The sequence below is a fragment of the Apiospora kogelbergensis genome (assembly GCF_038363985.1).
Source record: "Apiospora kogelbergensis strain CBS 113332 chromosome Unknown utg000002l_segment0_segment0, whole genome shotgun sequence".
NCBI classification, from domain to species: Eukaryota; Fungi; Ascomycota; class Sordariomycetes; order Amphisphaeriales; family Apiosporaceae; genus Apiospora; species Apiospora kogelbergensis.
The window spans coordinates 1,976,988-1,993,505 of NW_027117419.1; the positions used below are offsets into that span (position 1 = coordinate 1,976,988).

A 16,518-nucleotide genomic window follows, 5' to 3' on the forward strand; every position below is an offset into this window, starting at 1 on the left:
AACTGAACCTTTGAAAGCCAGACGCTCGATGTCCTATTATTAGCTATTGTACGACGATACATCCCTGCAATGCTTTGTGCGTACCCAACACAGATATGTACGGATAGGTCCGATTCCTATCGGCGCTATTGGTTATCGTCGTGTCTGGGTTTCTCCTTTCTTTGAAGATGACGAGCTGGTCTCTGACCGGCAACTGCCGATAGCAGACTTGACGTGTTTCTATTTCCTATGCTAGTCTCGGCATATGGAATATGGTTCTTACTATCACGAAGGTGTCCAGCTAGCGCGGTGCTACCCAGAAGTGATCTGAATAAGTACGGATGGTTTATTCTCCTTTATTTCTAGAGCCGAACCGCACGTACTGCAAATAGTTGAGTACGGCTGGAACGAAGCCCCGACAACCTGGCGTCCTGGCAGCGCTGACCTTGTACAGACAGGTCCACGCTCATCAGCTCCTAATTTGCCCTGATGCATCCATAAAGCCTTGTTCGTGATTTGTGCGCTGGACCCCCCAAGCCACTGAATGACAGATCTGGACGTAGATATCCAGTAGCATTAGGCTCTAGGCAAGGGGTTCACTCATCAGCTGAAGCGACCCTGTCGAGATTTGGCCGAACGGCGTGTGGTTAGGCAGTTCTTGTCTGGGTCCATTGCTGCTAGCCCGGATCTCTAGCAGGCCTTGGTAGCCCGAGAGCTGAAAGGTTGTCGGAATACCGTCTGAACTAAGGAACTCATGTAGGGTAGTCTAAAAATAAGCGTATTATGATGCCGATAACCCTGTGGCTGTAGCGCCCATTGTTTAAGCTCGAGACCGTACTCGAGCGGTCTAGAAGTCATTGTCAATTGTGTGTTTGAGAAGCATTTACGGTTTGATTAACAGGTTCGCCTTGGATCTTTCATGCCGTCTTTGTCGTCGAGCAGACGTTATAAGTCGGGCTCAGTATCATGGCTTTCACTCCCCATATCCAACCAAAACAGCCCCCTTTCGTCACTTAGTACCTCATCACTTCGTTGCAATGTCTGCCCTCACCCATAACATCAAGACTTGCGCTGGATGCCAAGGCAGAGCCAAAGCACTCTGGTTCGAGAAGACCATTGGGATACTATATTACTTCCTGGCCAAGCTCTTCTAGAGCATTCGCCAACCAATTTTACTTCATTGTAAGTCATTGGGAAGGCAGTGTCCAACAGGGAACACTCATGGCCCAATACTGATGACACACAAACAGGAAAATATTTTAAAGCCCAATTCCCGACAAGGGGCTTGTCCCTTGAATACTGTTTCGTACAATGTTCCGAGATGTTATACAGAGCCAGCAAGGGACTCCCGAACGAGACCGCACATACAATTTGTACATTCCTCACGCGATGCCTAGCACAGTGTATTTGATCACATCGGGCAGGCCCGCGAGTAAAAGGGTTGGAGGGTGAGGCGTCCATTCGACATGCGGCGCAACTACGGAAGGGCAGGGCATTCGGGACTTGTTCATGTTATCTCCAAAACTTCGCCCAAGCAGGGCTGTCTATATTCCCTTAGTATTATAGATGTTTCCGCTGGTGGGGTCAAAGTGCTGACCTGCCTGCTCTTACATGAATTCATCGGATTTCGTTCATACAAGGTGGCCAACTCAAAGGGCGAAGCTCAATGATTGCAAGACTTTAAAATTTCTTGAATTTTACTTGTATTGATTTTGGGGAATAAGCAGACACGCCATCTATCTCCCTCGCTGCCACTGCCGCCTCCCCGTGCCCCTTCTGCAAGCGTATTGATATACCTTGATGAAACGTAGTCACCTCTTACGGCTCAAAGTGGTCTACCGGCGGTATAGCTTCGTAAATAATAGCCCGGCTCCCATCCTTAATACCTTCGTGAACTCCCCAATGAACAAAGTCCAATGTTCAAAGGCGTTACCTTCCCGCGAAGGCCACCATACCCGTGGCCCGTGGCCCCCGTTCCCCACCGCCACACTATCGCCTCCCACTTAACCTTCGGCCACTGGCCAACGACCGGCGAGGCTACCGGGCGGCGAGCCAATCAGAGGATGAAAGCAACCAAGGCCGGAACTTCTACATCGAATTCTAGCCCTCAAAGCGGAAACGAGAAGCTTCAAGATCACCCAGACCATCACGAGGGGCCACGTAGCGTCGGCGGTACGTGTTCGTGAAATCTTGTAGAATGGATCGAATTTGGCGCACCTCTCCGGTGTCGTTGGCACCCAGTCGTTCTTTAATCTTGGCCATCAAGCGTTCAACCTCGGCGGGAGTGACTGTGCCTTGGGGAAGCATCGTCAGGGTTCGCTCGACCCACACTGCTGTCTCCGTAGGCATGATCTCAAACAAAGTCAGGAGGGCGCCACTAGCATCGGCAAAGCAGTCACGGGGGAAGCTGATCATCATACCTGCCAGAAGGCGCTTTACTAAAGCGTCTCCCTGGCTGATAACCAATTGCTTCACCATGTTCTGCAACTGCACATCAACACCCGGGCTGACGTGTTCAAGTGACGAGGGCGGGTTTTTGCCGCCCCAAGACAACAAGTCTCGAACATAATGAAGCGTGGCCGATAGCGGTGGCCGTTGCTCCAATCCCAGGACGGATATGGCAGCCTCGAAGATAGGGGTGAACAATTGAGAGGAGATGAGCTTGTGAGGGTAATAAAGGAGCGCATCGATCATGAGGCGGAAAAAGTCTTCTGTGACGTCGGGTAACTCTTGCGGGGACAGTTCACTGATGAAGCGTAAAACATTTGTCGCTTGTGCCTCGAAGAATGTGTAGATGGAGTCCGTAATGCTTTGGTCCACATGCTCTCGGTCATCGGAGAATTCGCGGAGAATGGCACTGGTAACCCAAAGGAAACACCCCTGCCTTGAGCTCTGGAACCCTTGTGCCAGCTTGTTGGCCATGTCGGGCAATAGCGGTGTCATGGCACCCCGGTGGCTGATGACGATAAATCGCCAGCATCTGCAGATTCGCTCGCAAATGGGAGAAAAGTCAACAAAGCTTTCGAGCACCTTGGCCAAGATAGGGAAGACCTCCAGCCAGTACTTGACAGCAGGATCCTCTTCTCCACGCGCTACCGGGGGCACGGTAACTACAATCTGCACGAACATAGTGATGAGTTGTAGATGATCGGCAACCGCAAGCTTCCCGGGCTCGTCGGTCGCATTGTTTGCCTTTGTCATCAGTCTCTGCACAAGAGGATCGCAGTAAAGCTTGAGCAGTCGGTAGATATCGGTTTTCGGCTGCATTGCAACCACCGTGGCAACACCTTCAGTAATTTCTTCTTGGCTGGCATCTTGCAGAGAGTCGAGGACCTGGTCGTAGAATTGCTGAAGTTGGTCGACCTGCACACCAAGCAAATGCTTGCAATCCTGGCAGAAATACTTGATGGCCATGGCCGCCGCCCGAACAACTTCCTTAGAGTCGGTCTGGAACGACGAGACGATATAGTTGAACTGGCCTTCAAAGAGCTCGGGATGTGCTGCCGTCCACTCGGTGTAGCGTCCGAGAACCATGATGGTCGCGAATCGGAGTTTTTCGTGAGCAGGGATCTGGATGAGCAAGGGCATAAGTTGGGGGAGGACAATATTCTCGTCCTTGTCCACCATACGACCCATAGCTCGCATAGAAAACAACGGAGCCTCCAGCTCTTGCCAGTGAGGCACTGCCGTAGCCGTTGCCAGGCCAGCGTATTTTTGAGTCCATATCCTAATTGCATCCAAGACTTTGGTCAAGCAGTCGGTGACGCCCATCACCTCGCAAGCATCTTTGAGCGTGTCGCCCATATGATGTCTAAACTCTCGGAACTTCTCCTCCGCAACGAGATCGTTCGAGAACAGCTCACGCGCATTTGCATCGCGGCCGTCCTCGGAGTCAGGGTACTGCAAGTGTTTCAACAAGCTGTCCACCAACTTCGAGTAAACGTCGACGAGCTCCATCCTAGCTTGGATGTAGCGTTCCAGTACGAGGTACTGTTTCAACTCGTACCAAAAATCGAAAGTATACTCGATCACGTCTCGCTCCTTATCCCTCTCCACGCACTCGAGGATCGCATCAATGAGGGGTCTAAAATGCGCGGTTTCGCGTGCGATAGCAACCACCCACGCGATACCGGCATCCGAGAAGACTCGGGTTAACGACTTGTACCCCTCGGTGTCGTCCTCGTCGACGAATTTCTGAATCTTGGGTCGCAGCCCGATGACTCTTGGAAGCATGATGTTGATGCTTGCCACATTGTCGTCAACCTCCCTGGTCTCCCTTACCAGGCTCGAGAGGCACTCGGCAGCCTCCTGGAATGAATCGTCGCTCTCCAAAGCATTGAAAACCACGCCCAGCAGTGGGGAATTGACGAGATCGTTGACCGGGACCTCGCGCAACCATGACGTTATGCACTCCAGTAGCTGAGGATTTGTCGCGGCTTGGGCTGCGATACAGTTTGTCAGCTTCTATCGGTTCAGCGTGCGTAGTGCAGCAAGTAACTTACGTGAAGAGTGGGCATAATTAATCAGTAGTTGTATAACCTGAGGGGCGTTGTCGGACAATAGTTCGGTAGTTCTCAGGGTAAGTTCTTCTTCCTATCGAAACCAATTAGACTGCGATCCAAGGTCTGCTGTACCGCCACGAGGCGCCGCCGGAGGATAGGTTGCTGCTAATTCGCGGTCCACATACACTCAGGCTGATTTTGCGTCCTTCAGTCACCTCTTCAGGGAGAACTCGGAGGAAGTCCAATATGCAAGCATGGCTTTCGGGTTGGTTGCCGAGAGAGGATACCACCAACGGCAAAACATCCTTCCACTGCGTCATCTGAATCGCCAAAATCGCCAGACAGACGCACAGCTGGACTCGGATGGGCCTGGGTCCCGAGGCATAGAGCTGCAGCAACTCCAATAGTTGGGCTCTGACGGCGGGGTGCTCCTCGGCTGGCACTTGAGTAGAAAGGTCGTACGTGATCTGTCATTATGACCATGCATTATTAGTCGTCGTGTACGCACAGCCCAGACTTCACAAACAGGAGTGTTTTCTGGCGCAGTGGGTTGTGTTCCTTACCTTTCCCTTCAGAGTTGTCGCGGCGAACACCTTGGCCTCAGGCTCAGCTTCCGACTTCAGGATCGTGATGGTCGTAGTCCAGGCGCTCGGCTGCCGAGGGCTCCGTTAGCAATTGTCCGGTTCGATGCGACGCCGACGCTCAGAACCTACCGACTTCTGGAAGTTCTCCAGATACGTAGCTGCCTTCTTCTTGCGGTCCGCATCATTACTTCGCATCGTCAGGACTGCGTCCAGCACCGCAGCAGGGGCGAAAGCCTCCTGGTCGCCGACGCCGTTGGCAGCCATGATGGGCGTGGTATGGTAATAGTATGGGAGCAGCGATGGCTTTCTGGACGGGGAGCGTTCTGGGAAAAGAGGAGGCTCGCCGGGACGTGGTCGAACAAAGATGAGGTAGCTTATGATTCAGAGTCAGAAGCGAATGGCTGCTTATCGATAAATTTCCCCACGTTGCGCTCTGGCTCGGGCTCGAGAAAGGGCTCAGTCGAATTGCGACGTTAGCGAGAATAAATGATATACGTGGTGGCGTTGTAGTGGTGAAGAAGAGCGAATGCGCCGGGTGGAAAAGCCCTGTACCAAGATTATGTTGAGTTGCTGTCTAAGTAGATGGAAATCCTCCAAAGGAAAGAAGAGAGATGTTTTCATTGATCATTGTCCCTGAACATCAGGTTGCTACGCAATAATTCCACGGTGGGGCAGGCAAGATTGGCCAGCTTTAAGTCTCCCCTCCATCCAGCACCACCCGAAGCACTGGCAGCAGAGGGCAGCATGCGCCTCGCTACCCAACATGGAACCCCCCCCAGACCTGAGCCGTCGCGAGCAGCAGGCCTTCTGCACCGGGCAAATGTATGGGTTCATTCGTTACTGCTCATTCTGAGACGAGTTCGTCATGGGCCGCAGCGCTGAAGAGGATATGGAGCGAAAGTGAACATTAAAGAGGAGAGGGGCGGCCAATCCCTGTGGCAGCTCCATCCTTCCATCCAAAACACCCCCACAAATATGGGCGACCGCCGGGCGGGACGGACGCCAGCAAAAGACAAAGCTGCCCCAAGCAAAGCAAAGCCGCCTGGCTCTGGCCGCCTCTTGAATTTTTAGGTGTCTGTCAGCCTTGTCCGTTTGAGCACCTCTATGTAGACGCGAGCCAGCCACCGCATCCATCCCCATCCACGCGACGATTCATCCTCCCTTACCGACATTCCTGCCAGGGCCTCACGACTCGCCTTCTCGCCCAGACCCGTAGCTCCGCCAACAAACAAACTCCCATTCGAAATGACTGGCCGCGGTGGTGGAGGTGGGCGCAAGGTTCTCCTGCCGCCCATCAACTTCATCTTCAAGCTGCTCCAGTCACATGCCACCGTCAAGATCTGGCTGTACGAGCAGCTGGCTATCAGAATCGAGGGAAAGATCCGCGTAGGTTGCATGTTGCCGCAATCATTGCCGTAAAGCACGCTGGCTAACTAGGCTGTTTGCTTTATTAGGGGTTTGACGAATTCATGAACCTGGTGATCGACGATGCGGTAGAAGTCAAGCAGATCACCAAGACGAACCCCGAGGAGAAGAGAAGGACATTAGGTACACACGAGCCCAACGCGTCAAGCTCCCCTCTACATGGAAATATGCGACTGACACACGTTCTGCAGGACAAATCCTTTTGAAGGGCGACAATGTGTCTTTGATCCAGGAGGCACAGTGATTGACAAGCAGAAAATTGGCGTACGGGACTTCTACGGGCGTCAGGTTTGACGCGGCGGTCACATATACTATGATACCACGTTGCAAGATATGATTGCAGAAGAACACCGGCTGACGGTTGTCTATTTTGTCCACCTATCGAAGCTCATCGGTCGGTCGGTGACATTCTGAGCTCGCCATCCCCAAGAAAGACGCCATCGATAGGCTGATCATGCGGGCCAACTGGGACCGTGTGCTCTGATGAAGGCGGGAGGAATTGTTCTCGAAGAGCTAGCGCATATAGCAATACAGACGGTCGACCGCCCGGAGCCCTGTCTTGTTCCGACGCCGCCAATGTGTACCTATGCAAAAAGTAATCATAGAAGCCTTTGCCATGACCGAGTCTACGGATCACTCCGGTGCTGGGGTCGGTATCGAATGCAACTCCAGGAAGCAAGATGAGATCAAGCGATGCATCTTCGGAACGCTCTCCGCCGAGCTCCCCTACGCTTCGCTGCCTCTGGTTGACAGTAGCGGCATCAACACTTGGAATACCCCATTTGTCGCGTTGGAGAGCCTCATAGTCTTCCACATCTCTCAGACTCACCATATCCATGAGTCTTGTGGGGCCATCCGCTGCTGGCAACCCCGATTTGTGTAGATAGGGGATGAAGACGCGCTTGCCAGATGACAATGCATCCCTCACAATCAGGTCTGTCTGGATCTCCCCATGGGGCATCGACAAGTAGACTGCGACGTTTTTGGCGTTGACATAGGGGGGGATTTGGCCAGGCTGTTGAAGGCTTGTAAGCCTGGACAGGATCATGTTAGCCAATCTTCGGACCTCGACTGCCAATAGGAGTATGTTGGCACCCACTTTGAGACGCTATCGATTCGGGTGGGATGCTGGCAAGCCTCTGCTTCATGAGACTGCGAAGCTGTGTCTTGGCTGTTTTCAACGCTGTGGAATTCATCTCCGGCGTCTGCTGCATCATGGCTGGATAGACGCAATGCTGGTGTCCGGGCAACAAAATTCCATACGCGCAGAGCAGCAGTGCCCCGCCTGTCAACGCCCGGTTGTGCAGCGCTGACCAAACTGGACGACACCTGCCGTTCGGCCTGCAGGTCTTGGCCCAGAACAAACTAGGAGAGATTGACAAGACGAACGAAAGCACGTGCACGAGTTATCAGAAGCCGGCCAGTAATACACAAGTACGCACCGTAGCGACAAGCGGGAGCATGCAGATATGTCGAAATGTCAGCAGCCCAGGGAGGATGGACACACTCTGGGACAGACGCAACGCATCGTGTGGTACAGTGTCAAAGCGAGTCTATCTTATCAATCGGATCAATGACGAACTTTCCAGGGCCCGCTAACCAGGTTAGCGTGTCGATTTTTCGATTCAGGAGCCCAATATGTGTGCAGCCGCATTTGCCGCTTGGACAGCCCGTCTCCAAACAAGGTTGCTTGACATCTACATCAAACCATCGCTATGCTTCTGCCCCTATACACTCTCAACTATACATACCCATCCGTTCACGTGTTGCTGCTATCGGTCGTACGGAGCCAGCACACCTGTACCCGTGTGCGGTTCTTCCTATAGGCGGGGATAGACATCCTCTAGATAACAGCCATATCATAGTACTACGCCCGTCACATTCTCGCGGGCCGTGCTGCGTGCTTTTCCCTCCCAACCTGCTAGCTTTCTCTGATGCCACCTTCTCCTGCAACGAACCATGATCATTCGCTGCCGCCACGCATCCCCACTACTCCGGCGAGAGACACCTTCCCGTTAGAACCCGTCCGCCCCAGCAGTCCCACAATATATTCCAAGTCCAGCCCCACGGCGCGCCATGCGCCTTCTGCCGTTATAACCTCATCAGCCCATGACCCCTCCCCCACTGCCCTTCTTGAAGATCCGGGCAGCACCGAGCTAGAGGAGCTTTTCCCTGCAGATTCTCGACGGCCCCATGGCGGCAGCAGCAGCGCAGGTCACGACGACGACGAATATGCTTCCCACGCTCTTGGTGAGACTGAGGTGATTCGTCTGATCGCAGACGACCGACGAGGCCCAATGTCGAAAGCCCCCTGCTCATTCGGTCGTCGCCCGGCCTCGGTACCGGATCCTACGGCGCCGCGCCAATCGACCCTGCCGCCGACGACACAGCAGTCGCCGACGACGGCATTCTGACGGAATCGCTCCAGAGGCGCTCGGCCGAAGCCGGGCTCGACTCTTCGCGGCGGCGCAAATCGCAAAGCACCACTCGGTCCAATGGGCTGGCACGCGAGAGCATATCGTCTCTATCCAGACGAAGAAGAATATCAGAGGAGATTGGGGGTTCCACGGTCGTTGGCGGCGTCGAAGGCCGATTCGGGGTCACAGAAACATCTCTGCCGAGCGAGCCCATTATCGATGCGAAGTCTAGCGCCAGTTCGCTTCACAGCGACGACGACGCCAATGTTGAACACGAGTTCGATGGAGACTTCGCAGCCGATATAAATGACGAGGATCCGCCTGATAACTCTCCGTACCCCCAGGTTCGCGCCTCAGTTGCGCCTACGGACAATACTACCCTATCCATAAACACCCCTCGTATGTGGACTTTGTCTACGTTGTTTGCCATCCTTGGATCTTCTACCAACCTTTTCTTTTCTTTGAGATACCCGAGTGTTGCAATTACACCAGTTATAGCATTGCTTCTTGTCCACCCTCTTGGCTTGTTGTGGGACTTTGCATTAAGACGGCGGACCGATCCGCCTGAGGAATTCGTGGATGGCGAACGGACGGGCGCATCCATTGCAATCCAGCCTGGTGGCGCGGCCTCGAATATTTCCGAGAAAAGAAGCCGCAGAGAGCGCTTCCGTCTCTGGCTTGTCCAAGGAAGGTGGAACGAGAAGGAGCACAGCTGTGTCTACGTCAGTAGCAACGTTTCCTTCGGCTTCGCTTTCGCAACCGATGTCATAGTCGAACAGACCCAGTTCTACAAACAGGATGCCAGTATCGTATATCAGCTGCTGCTCACGCTGTCGACGCAGATATTGGGCTACGCATTCGCCGGTCTCACACGGCGATTCCTCGTACGCCCGAGCGGGATGATATGGCCGGGCACTCTTATGTCGGCGGCCATGTTTACAACGCTGCACAAAGAAGAGAACAACGTGGCCAATGGCTGGACGATGAGTCGTTGGAAGTTCTTCTATATTATCTGGACTGGCGCTTTCCTCTTCTACTTCTTTCCTGGCCTTCTCATGCCAGCACTGAGCTACTTCAATGTGATCACGTGGTTCGCACCGGACAACGTGGTTGTGTCGAACTTGTTTGGCGTGGTGTCGGGTTTGGGCCTGTTCCCGGTCACGTTTGACTGGGCTCAGATCGCCTATATCGGCTCGCCCCTTTTGACCCCCTTTTGGGCTGCGATGAATGTGGTGGGTGGGTTGGTCATCGTGATGTGGGTAATTGCCCCCATTGCGTATTACACAAACACCTTCTATTCGTCATATATGCCCATCCTCTCTTCATCGGTGTTCGACAACACTGGCAAGATCTACAACGTCAGCCGGATTCTTACGCCAGAGTTCTTATTCGACAGCGAGGGATATGCAAGCTACAGCCGGGTCTTTCTTCCCATTACGTATGTCCTCAGCTACGGGCTGCAATTTGCCGGGCTGGCGTCACTTTTGACGCATACAGCCTGCTGGCATGGAAAGGACATTTGGACGCAGTGGAAAAGATCGCTGAAAGAAGCAGAGGACGAAAGCAAGCCAGACTACCAGCCCTTGTCCAATGGAGATACGGGGCTTTCGCCCATCTCACGCAACGGGGCATCTCAGCCCCTTAGACGATCAACAAGCTCCAACTTTGATTCGCTCATGAGCCGGGAAGATGTCCATAACCGACTGATGAAGAGATACAAGGATGCGCCACTGAGCTGGTACTTATTGACTGCGATTACTATGACAGCCATCGGGGTCTTTGTCGTTGAATAGTGAGTTCAAATCAACAGTCACCGCCCGGCTTTTCTAATTCGAAGAAACTAACACTGTCATTAGTTATCCCATCCATCTACCTTGGTACGGCCTGTTCCTGGCTCTAGGGATATGCTCCATACTCTTCATCCCCATCGGCATAGTAATGGCAGTCACGAACCAGCACAGCAGCATCTACCTCATTTGCCAGCTCATCGCAGGGTTTGTATTTCCCGGGCGACCCGTTGCGAACATGGTGTTCGTGACATACGGCTATATCTCGTCGGCCCAAGGCATTAAGTTTGCGGCCGATCTAAAGCTAGGACACTACATGAAGATCCCCCCGCGTATTCTCTTCAAAGTCCAGATGGTGGCGACGATTGTCTCCTCGCTCACCCAGATCGCCGTTCTCAACTGGATGTTCGCCAATGTTCCCGGCATCTGCACGCCGGAAGCCATCAATGGCTTCACCTGCCCGATCGCCCGGGTCCACTTCAACGGATCCATACTCTGGGGTGTTGTAGGCCCTGCCAAGTTCTTCGGCCCGGGTGCGACATACCGTCCGCTGGTGTGGGGTTTCCTGATCGGAGCCGTTGCGCCCATACCTCTCTGGCTCTACGGGCGCAATAAGAAAAACAGCATTGTCCGTAAGATCAACCTCCCAGTCCTGTTTGGGTCGCTCAGTTGGATCCCTCCTGCCACGGGCCTGAACTTTTCCGTCTGGGCTCTGGTGTGCTATGTTTTCAACTACCAGATCAAGAATCGCGCGAGTGCTTGGTGGTCCAAGTATACCATGACGCTGAGTGCGGCTCTCGACTCGGGCTTGGCTTTCGGCATCGTCATTGTCTTCTTCGGCTTCATTTACCCTGGCTGGATGGACGGCTTCTCATGGTGGGGAACCGAGATCTACAAACAAGGCTGCGACTGGCAAGCCTGCGCCCTGAAGAGTGTCGCAAACGGAACGCACTTTGGGCCAGACGAATGGTGATGATTGCTCATAGTACAGAGCGGCTACGGGAGACGATTGCATGATCCACGATAGACACGAGCGCACATTGATTAGTATCCTTGATTTTACCAGCATTAGACACTTAGTTCTACACTGAATTCAGGCAGCCACATAGCGAACTTGGCAACTTTGAGACCAAAGATCGTCCAGGAGGCACATGAATGACCGAATTTCCCAATGAACTGACGCTGTGGTAGATACATCTAATATTAAGTATCTAGAGCTATATACTACAGCGTCCCGCCCAGAGTAACCCCCTATTTCCTGTGAGTAGGCCGAGCATTCTTGGCACGTCGTCTTTCCGCCAACTTTCGAGACTTGCGCACATCCTCTGTGCTCTTCATCTCGTTCCTGTTGATACCGACACCCTCCTTGAAGCGGCCGATTCTCTTCTCCTTGGCCTCGTCGACACGCTTCTTACGCTCATGGTAATCGTCACGGAACTTGTCGGCCTCCTTGGGCGCCTTCTCCATCTTATGCTTATACCTAGGGCCAGTGGAAGCAAATGGCGAAGGGGCACCGCCGTTGTTCTTCTCGAAGTCGCCAACGCGCGGCATCTTGTTGATGCGCTGGGCTTTCTTCCAGCGGTCGAAGCGGCCACTCTGAAAGGAGGCGGCAATCTTGACGCCAGACTCACCGCGGACCATGCGCGCACCCTTGGAGCCGTCCTCGTCGTTTTCGCGGCTCACATACTTGCGTGATTTCTGATCCCAGCGCATCTTGGAGCGCACGGGCACGCCAAACGACTTGCCACCCTCGTCGTTGTTCAGATCCATGGTGGCGTCGCGGGCCGACTCGACAAAGGACGCCGTGTTGCCGCCCGAGTGTACGCCGTATCCACGCTCCTCGTTGGCGTTGAAGGTACGTGGTTCGTACGTCATGAATATCTCCGGATCTTGGTATGAGGCAGGTGTCTGGTTCTTCTTCTTCGACTTCTTGCTTGCTGTCTCGTTGTTTGTAACGGTGACCTCGAGGCCGTCGTCATCATCGGAGTCGCCATCAATAACCACCTCTTCTTCGTCGTCGACAGGTTCGTCTTCGTCACCAAAGGGTTCGTCGTCGTCGCCAACCTCCGAGTTTTCATCCTCCTCATCCGTACCCGCTCCGTTCAACTTGTCAAGAGGCTTCAGCTTAATCTTCTTCCTCATGGTTGCCATGACGTCTGCAGCGTCATTCTTGAGACCCTTGCCGTTCATCATCTTGGATTCGAAGATGGTCTCAGTTGGTCTATAACCACTGAGCTTGGCAAGCATCTCGGCTCTCGCCTGTTCCAAGTCACCAGTCTCACCGCCGAAAACCGGGTGGAGTTGTGTCCAACCCTTACTTGCGACAACATCTCGTGCTCGCTTGGCACTCTGGCTCGACGCAGAGTTACGCGTCCGCAAGTAAAGCTTCTCTGCCTTCTCAGAAACACGCTTCAGGTTCGCTATGTCCTCGTTGTCACCCAGAAGCTTGGTCTGCCACTCCACATTCGCCTCTATCTTGGATCGCATCGGCGCGCCAACGACGACATCTTCGGCATAGTTTGGTGTCTCTACTTCTCGGCCTAGCACCAGCTTCTTGCCGAGGAAAAGCTGTAGATCGATCAGGTACGGAATGTCAGTGTCCCTGACAATACTGTAACTCCAACCCCTCTGCCCAGCACGGGCAGTACGACCGACTCTGTGAACAAAAACTTTCGGTTGGGGAGGGAAATCATAGTTGATGACATTTGCCAGAATTGGAATATCAATACCACGTGCTGCAACATCTGTAACAACCAGAATGTTTGAACGCCCTTTACGGAAATTATCGACCTGCTCCATTCGGGCTGTTTGGTCTAGGGAACCGTAAACATAGGACACGGCAAACCCAGCTTCCTTCAATAATGTGGCCAGGTAGTCGACATGATGCTTCGTTGCAGCGAAAACGATGGTGGAGTGCTCTGTAGGCTTCTCCCTGCCTCTTGACTTGTCTGGCACACGCTTTCTCTTTTTGTTGAACCTGTCGGAGTCTGCCTGGACTCCGTCGGGAAGTCCCAAAGGCATTTTGATCAAGTCATTCAGCACATGAAGAAGTGCTCCCTCTTTCTCGGCGCTCTTCACGCTGAAAAAGGCGCTTTCAAGATCGGGAGACACTTTGGTCTCGGCATCTAGTCGGACTAGACTAGGGTCTTGCAGACCAGCACGAGCAAACTCAACCAGAGATGCTGGCAGTGTTGCAGAAAAGAGCAAACTTTGCCTCGAAGGAGGGAGCGCGTGTAGAATCTCGGTGAGCTGAGCTGCGAAACCCATCTCGAAAAGTCTGTCGGCTTCATCGAATACCACATACTGAATCGAGCTGAGACTCAGCCCCATCTCGACCTTGAGATGGAGAAATCGACCAGGCGTGGCAATGACGATATCCGGGTTCGAAGTCATAGAGCCGAACTGCTCCTCCAGACTATCACCGCCCACCAAGAGGACGCATTTCAGATCGGTGCCTCTACTGAACTCCTTGACAACCTTCAATGTCTGAATGGCCAGTTCTCTCGAAGGTGACAAGATCAAACCCCTGGCTCCAATGGTTGCGCTATGGGCCCTGAGTCTCTCGATCATGGGAATAACGAAAGCTGCCGTCTTTCCGGAACCTGTCCTGGCCATGCCAACTAAATCTTTCCTATCCATAATCAAAGGGATCGCTTTTCGTTGGATAGGCGTAGGTACGGAGAAGCCCTTGCGGGTAATGGCTCGCAGCAGATTGGCATTCAGACCTAGGAACGGTTAGTTTCCCCTCTCCATACGCAATATTGGTCAGTGGGATTAGGGGATGTTGGGACGTACCCATTGCCTGGAAGCCTCCGCCCTTCTTGGCCGATTTGCTCTTTAGATTGCCGGTTTTTCGAAAGGATGCGGCTTGCGTTAAAGCGATGAAAGCCTCGTCGCCATCGTCGTCGTTGTAGCCTTGACCTCCCCCGGCCCCGTCTCCAAAGATGTCTTCGACATCCAAGGCCATGCCATCATGCGCATCGGTTCTCCCGCCATCCTCGGTGTAGAGCGAGTCGAGAATGTCGACCTCGTTCTCGGACGCGGCCGGAGAAACGGCGCGTCTCGAACGCATTGCGGTGGATTTCCGTCTAGTTCGGCGCGGAGAGGTTCGAACAGGCGTGTCTGCTACAGCGATTGCGCCGAAAAAATGCAAAAACAGTATGTGTTTTTGCTCAGGTCTGGGTGCATCCTCGCTTGGGCAGAGAGAGCGCTTGCACTTTCGCTCTGCTATCGTGGGGTCCCGCCTGAATTTTTAGTGGAACCAGACCCCTGCCACATCTTATCGGCGGCGATAAGCATTGATTGATTGACTGACTGACTGACTGACTTAGTGACTGGAAGCGGGACCCAGTTGGTTGGTTCCAGTGCTTGTTATTAGTTGGTAGTGCTTGAGGGATGCTATGCCATCAGCGCTCCATTCAGCTCCCTTGACGTCTGTCGCAACACCCCCTTCGCCCTTGGTATTGTCCTCTTGTCTGCAAGCCCGGCACAAACGCCTGGATTCAGCGCAACCCTCATTGTATTGCCCGCCCATTCCTTGCTCGAACGAGATCGTTGGCCAAAATGGCAGCTGAGATTCCGTCGGATCCTAAGTTGATGGAGAAGGAGGACATAGATGCGCTCGATGCGCTCAACTCCGAGGCCAAGGAGTTTGAGAAGGTAACGACTGCCTTTCCCTCTTCCGTCGTGTATATACGAGTCTTCATGACTAACCCTCGTACCAGGACGCCGAAATCGACCGGATCCTCAAAGCCTTCCGACTTGATGCGTATGTCCCCGCCCCTCAATCGACTGGACAATGCCAAGAAGAACCACACTAACACCGCTCTCTCCCACAGATATGCCGTCCTAGACCTGAACCCGGGTGTGCCCGAGTCCGACATCAAGAAGACGTACCGCACCAAGTCGCTGCTAATCCATCCGGATAAGACAAAGAACCCGCAGGCGCCCGACGCCTTCGACCGGCTGAAGAAGGCGCAGACGGAGCTGATGGACGAGAAGCACCGGGAGCGTCTGGACGAGGCCATCGCCGACGCGCGCATGCTGCTGATGCGCGAGAACAAGTGGACCGTCGACTCGCCCGAGCTGCGCACCGACGACTTCGCCCGTGACTGGCGCGTCAAGACCCGCGAGGTCCTTATTGACAACGAGCAGCGCCGCCGCCGCCAGGTCAAGGCCCAGATGCAGGAGGAGGGCCGCGAGCAGCGCCGCCAGGAGGAGGAGATCGACGAGCGCAAGCGCAAGCGCCAGCACGACCAGGACTGGGAGGCTACCCGCGACCAGCGCATCTCCAGCTGGCGCCAATTCCAAAAGGGCAAGGGGGCAGCAGCTCGGGGGAGCCCGGCAAGAAAAAGAAGAAAGTCAAGCCTATCGGATGAAGAGGCTGATGAAGAGCAAGCCCTTGGAAGTTTGTGGGGGTGCTTACAGACATTTACTTATCTTCAGCGCCTGGCAGGATCGCCTGTGTGATAAACGAGGATACGATACGGTCGGCGTTAGCGGCATGACATGGGTTTTCCTTCTGGCTTTACGCTGTGAGTTCATTAATAGAACCGAATGCGATTTTCGAACCTAACTCCCTCAGAGAATGTCGCCCCCTGACTACAGATCTACCCCCCTTAACGTTTGCGGCAATCAGCAAGCACCATAGGCTGCTTGTGAGAACTGGGAAACGCTATGAGATGAACGCAAAGGTAAGTACCATCATGGGCTTTATGAATTTTTGTTATATTTGACAGCTACCTGGATTGATGCATGGAGATCATGTGATCTGTTATGAAGCTACCTACATGTGTCCTCACCAGAATACAGCCACCCATTTGTA

At 53.6% G+C, this 16,518-nt stretch overlaps 6 protein-coding genes across 6 annotated transcripts; 3 read left to right on the plus strand and 3 right to left on the minus strand.

Annotated features, from left to right (window-relative positions):
• Positions 1-2,079: 2,079 nt before the first annotated feature.
• On the minus strand, positions 2,080-5,329 carry PG998_003515 (uncharacterized protein; the record flags this gene model as incomplete). The annotated part of the gene is made up of 5 exons (XM_066870333.1): positions 2,080-4,421; positions 4,482-4,572; positions 4,667-4,948; positions 5,045-5,134; positions 5,195-5,329. The coding sequence occupies 5 exons, from the start codon at positions 5,327-5,329 to the stop codon at positions 2,080-2,082; spliced, it is 2,940 nt and encodes a 979-aa protein (XP_066734083.1).
• Positions 5,330-6,310: 981 nt separating this feature from the next.
• PG998_003516 (sm snRNP core protein Sme1) lies at positions 6,311-6,734 on the plus strand (the record flags this gene model as incomplete). Its single annotated transcript, XM_066870334.1, has 3 exons — positions 6,311-6,451; positions 6,520-6,613; positions 6,682-6,734. 3 exons carry the CDS (start codon positions 6,311-6,313, stop codon positions 6,732-6,734), a joined length of 288 nt encoding a protein of 95 aa, XP_066734084.1.
• Positions 6,735-6,878: 144 nt separating this feature from the next.
• On the minus strand, positions 6,879-7,704 carry PG998_003517 (uncharacterized protein; the record flags this gene model as incomplete). The annotated part of the gene is made up of 2 exons (XM_066870335.1): positions 6,879-7,524; positions 7,586-7,704. 2 exons carry the CDS (start codon positions 7,702-7,704, stop codon positions 6,879-6,881), a joined length of 765 nt encoding a protein of 254 aa, XP_066734085.1.
• Positions 7,705-8,683: 979 nt separating this feature from the next.
• On the plus strand, positions 8,684-11,667 carry PG998_003518 (sexual differentiation process protein isp4; the record flags this gene model as incomplete). Its single annotated transcript, XM_066870336.1, is given in 3 exon segments — positions 8,684-8,751; positions 8,771-10,699; positions 10,764-11,667. The coding sequence occupies 3 exon segments, from the start codon at positions 8,684-8,686 to the stop codon at positions 11,665-11,667; spliced, it is 2,901 nt and encodes a 966-aa protein (XP_066734086.1).
• Positions 11,668-11,945: 278 nt separating this feature from the next.
• PG998_003519 (uncharacterized protein) lies at positions 11,946-14,766 on the minus strand (the record flags this gene model as incomplete). The annotated part of the gene is made up of 2 exons (XM_066870337.1): positions 11,946-14,419; positions 14,490-14,766. The coding sequence occupies 2 exons, from the start codon at positions 14,764-14,766 to the stop codon at positions 11,946-11,948; spliced, it is 2,751 nt and encodes a 916-aa protein (XP_066734087.1).
• A 491-nt stretch (positions 14,767-15,257) lies between these two features.
• PG998_003520 (uncharacterized protein) lies at positions 15,258-16,163 on the plus strand (the record flags this gene model as incomplete). Its single annotated transcript, XM_066870338.1, has 1 exon — positions 15,258-16,163. The coding sequence occupies one exon, from the start codon at positions 15,258-15,260 to the stop codon at positions 16,161-16,163; it is 906 nt and encodes a 301-aa protein (XP_066734088.1).
• Between the last annotated feature and the right edge of the window lie 355 nt (positions 16,164-16,518).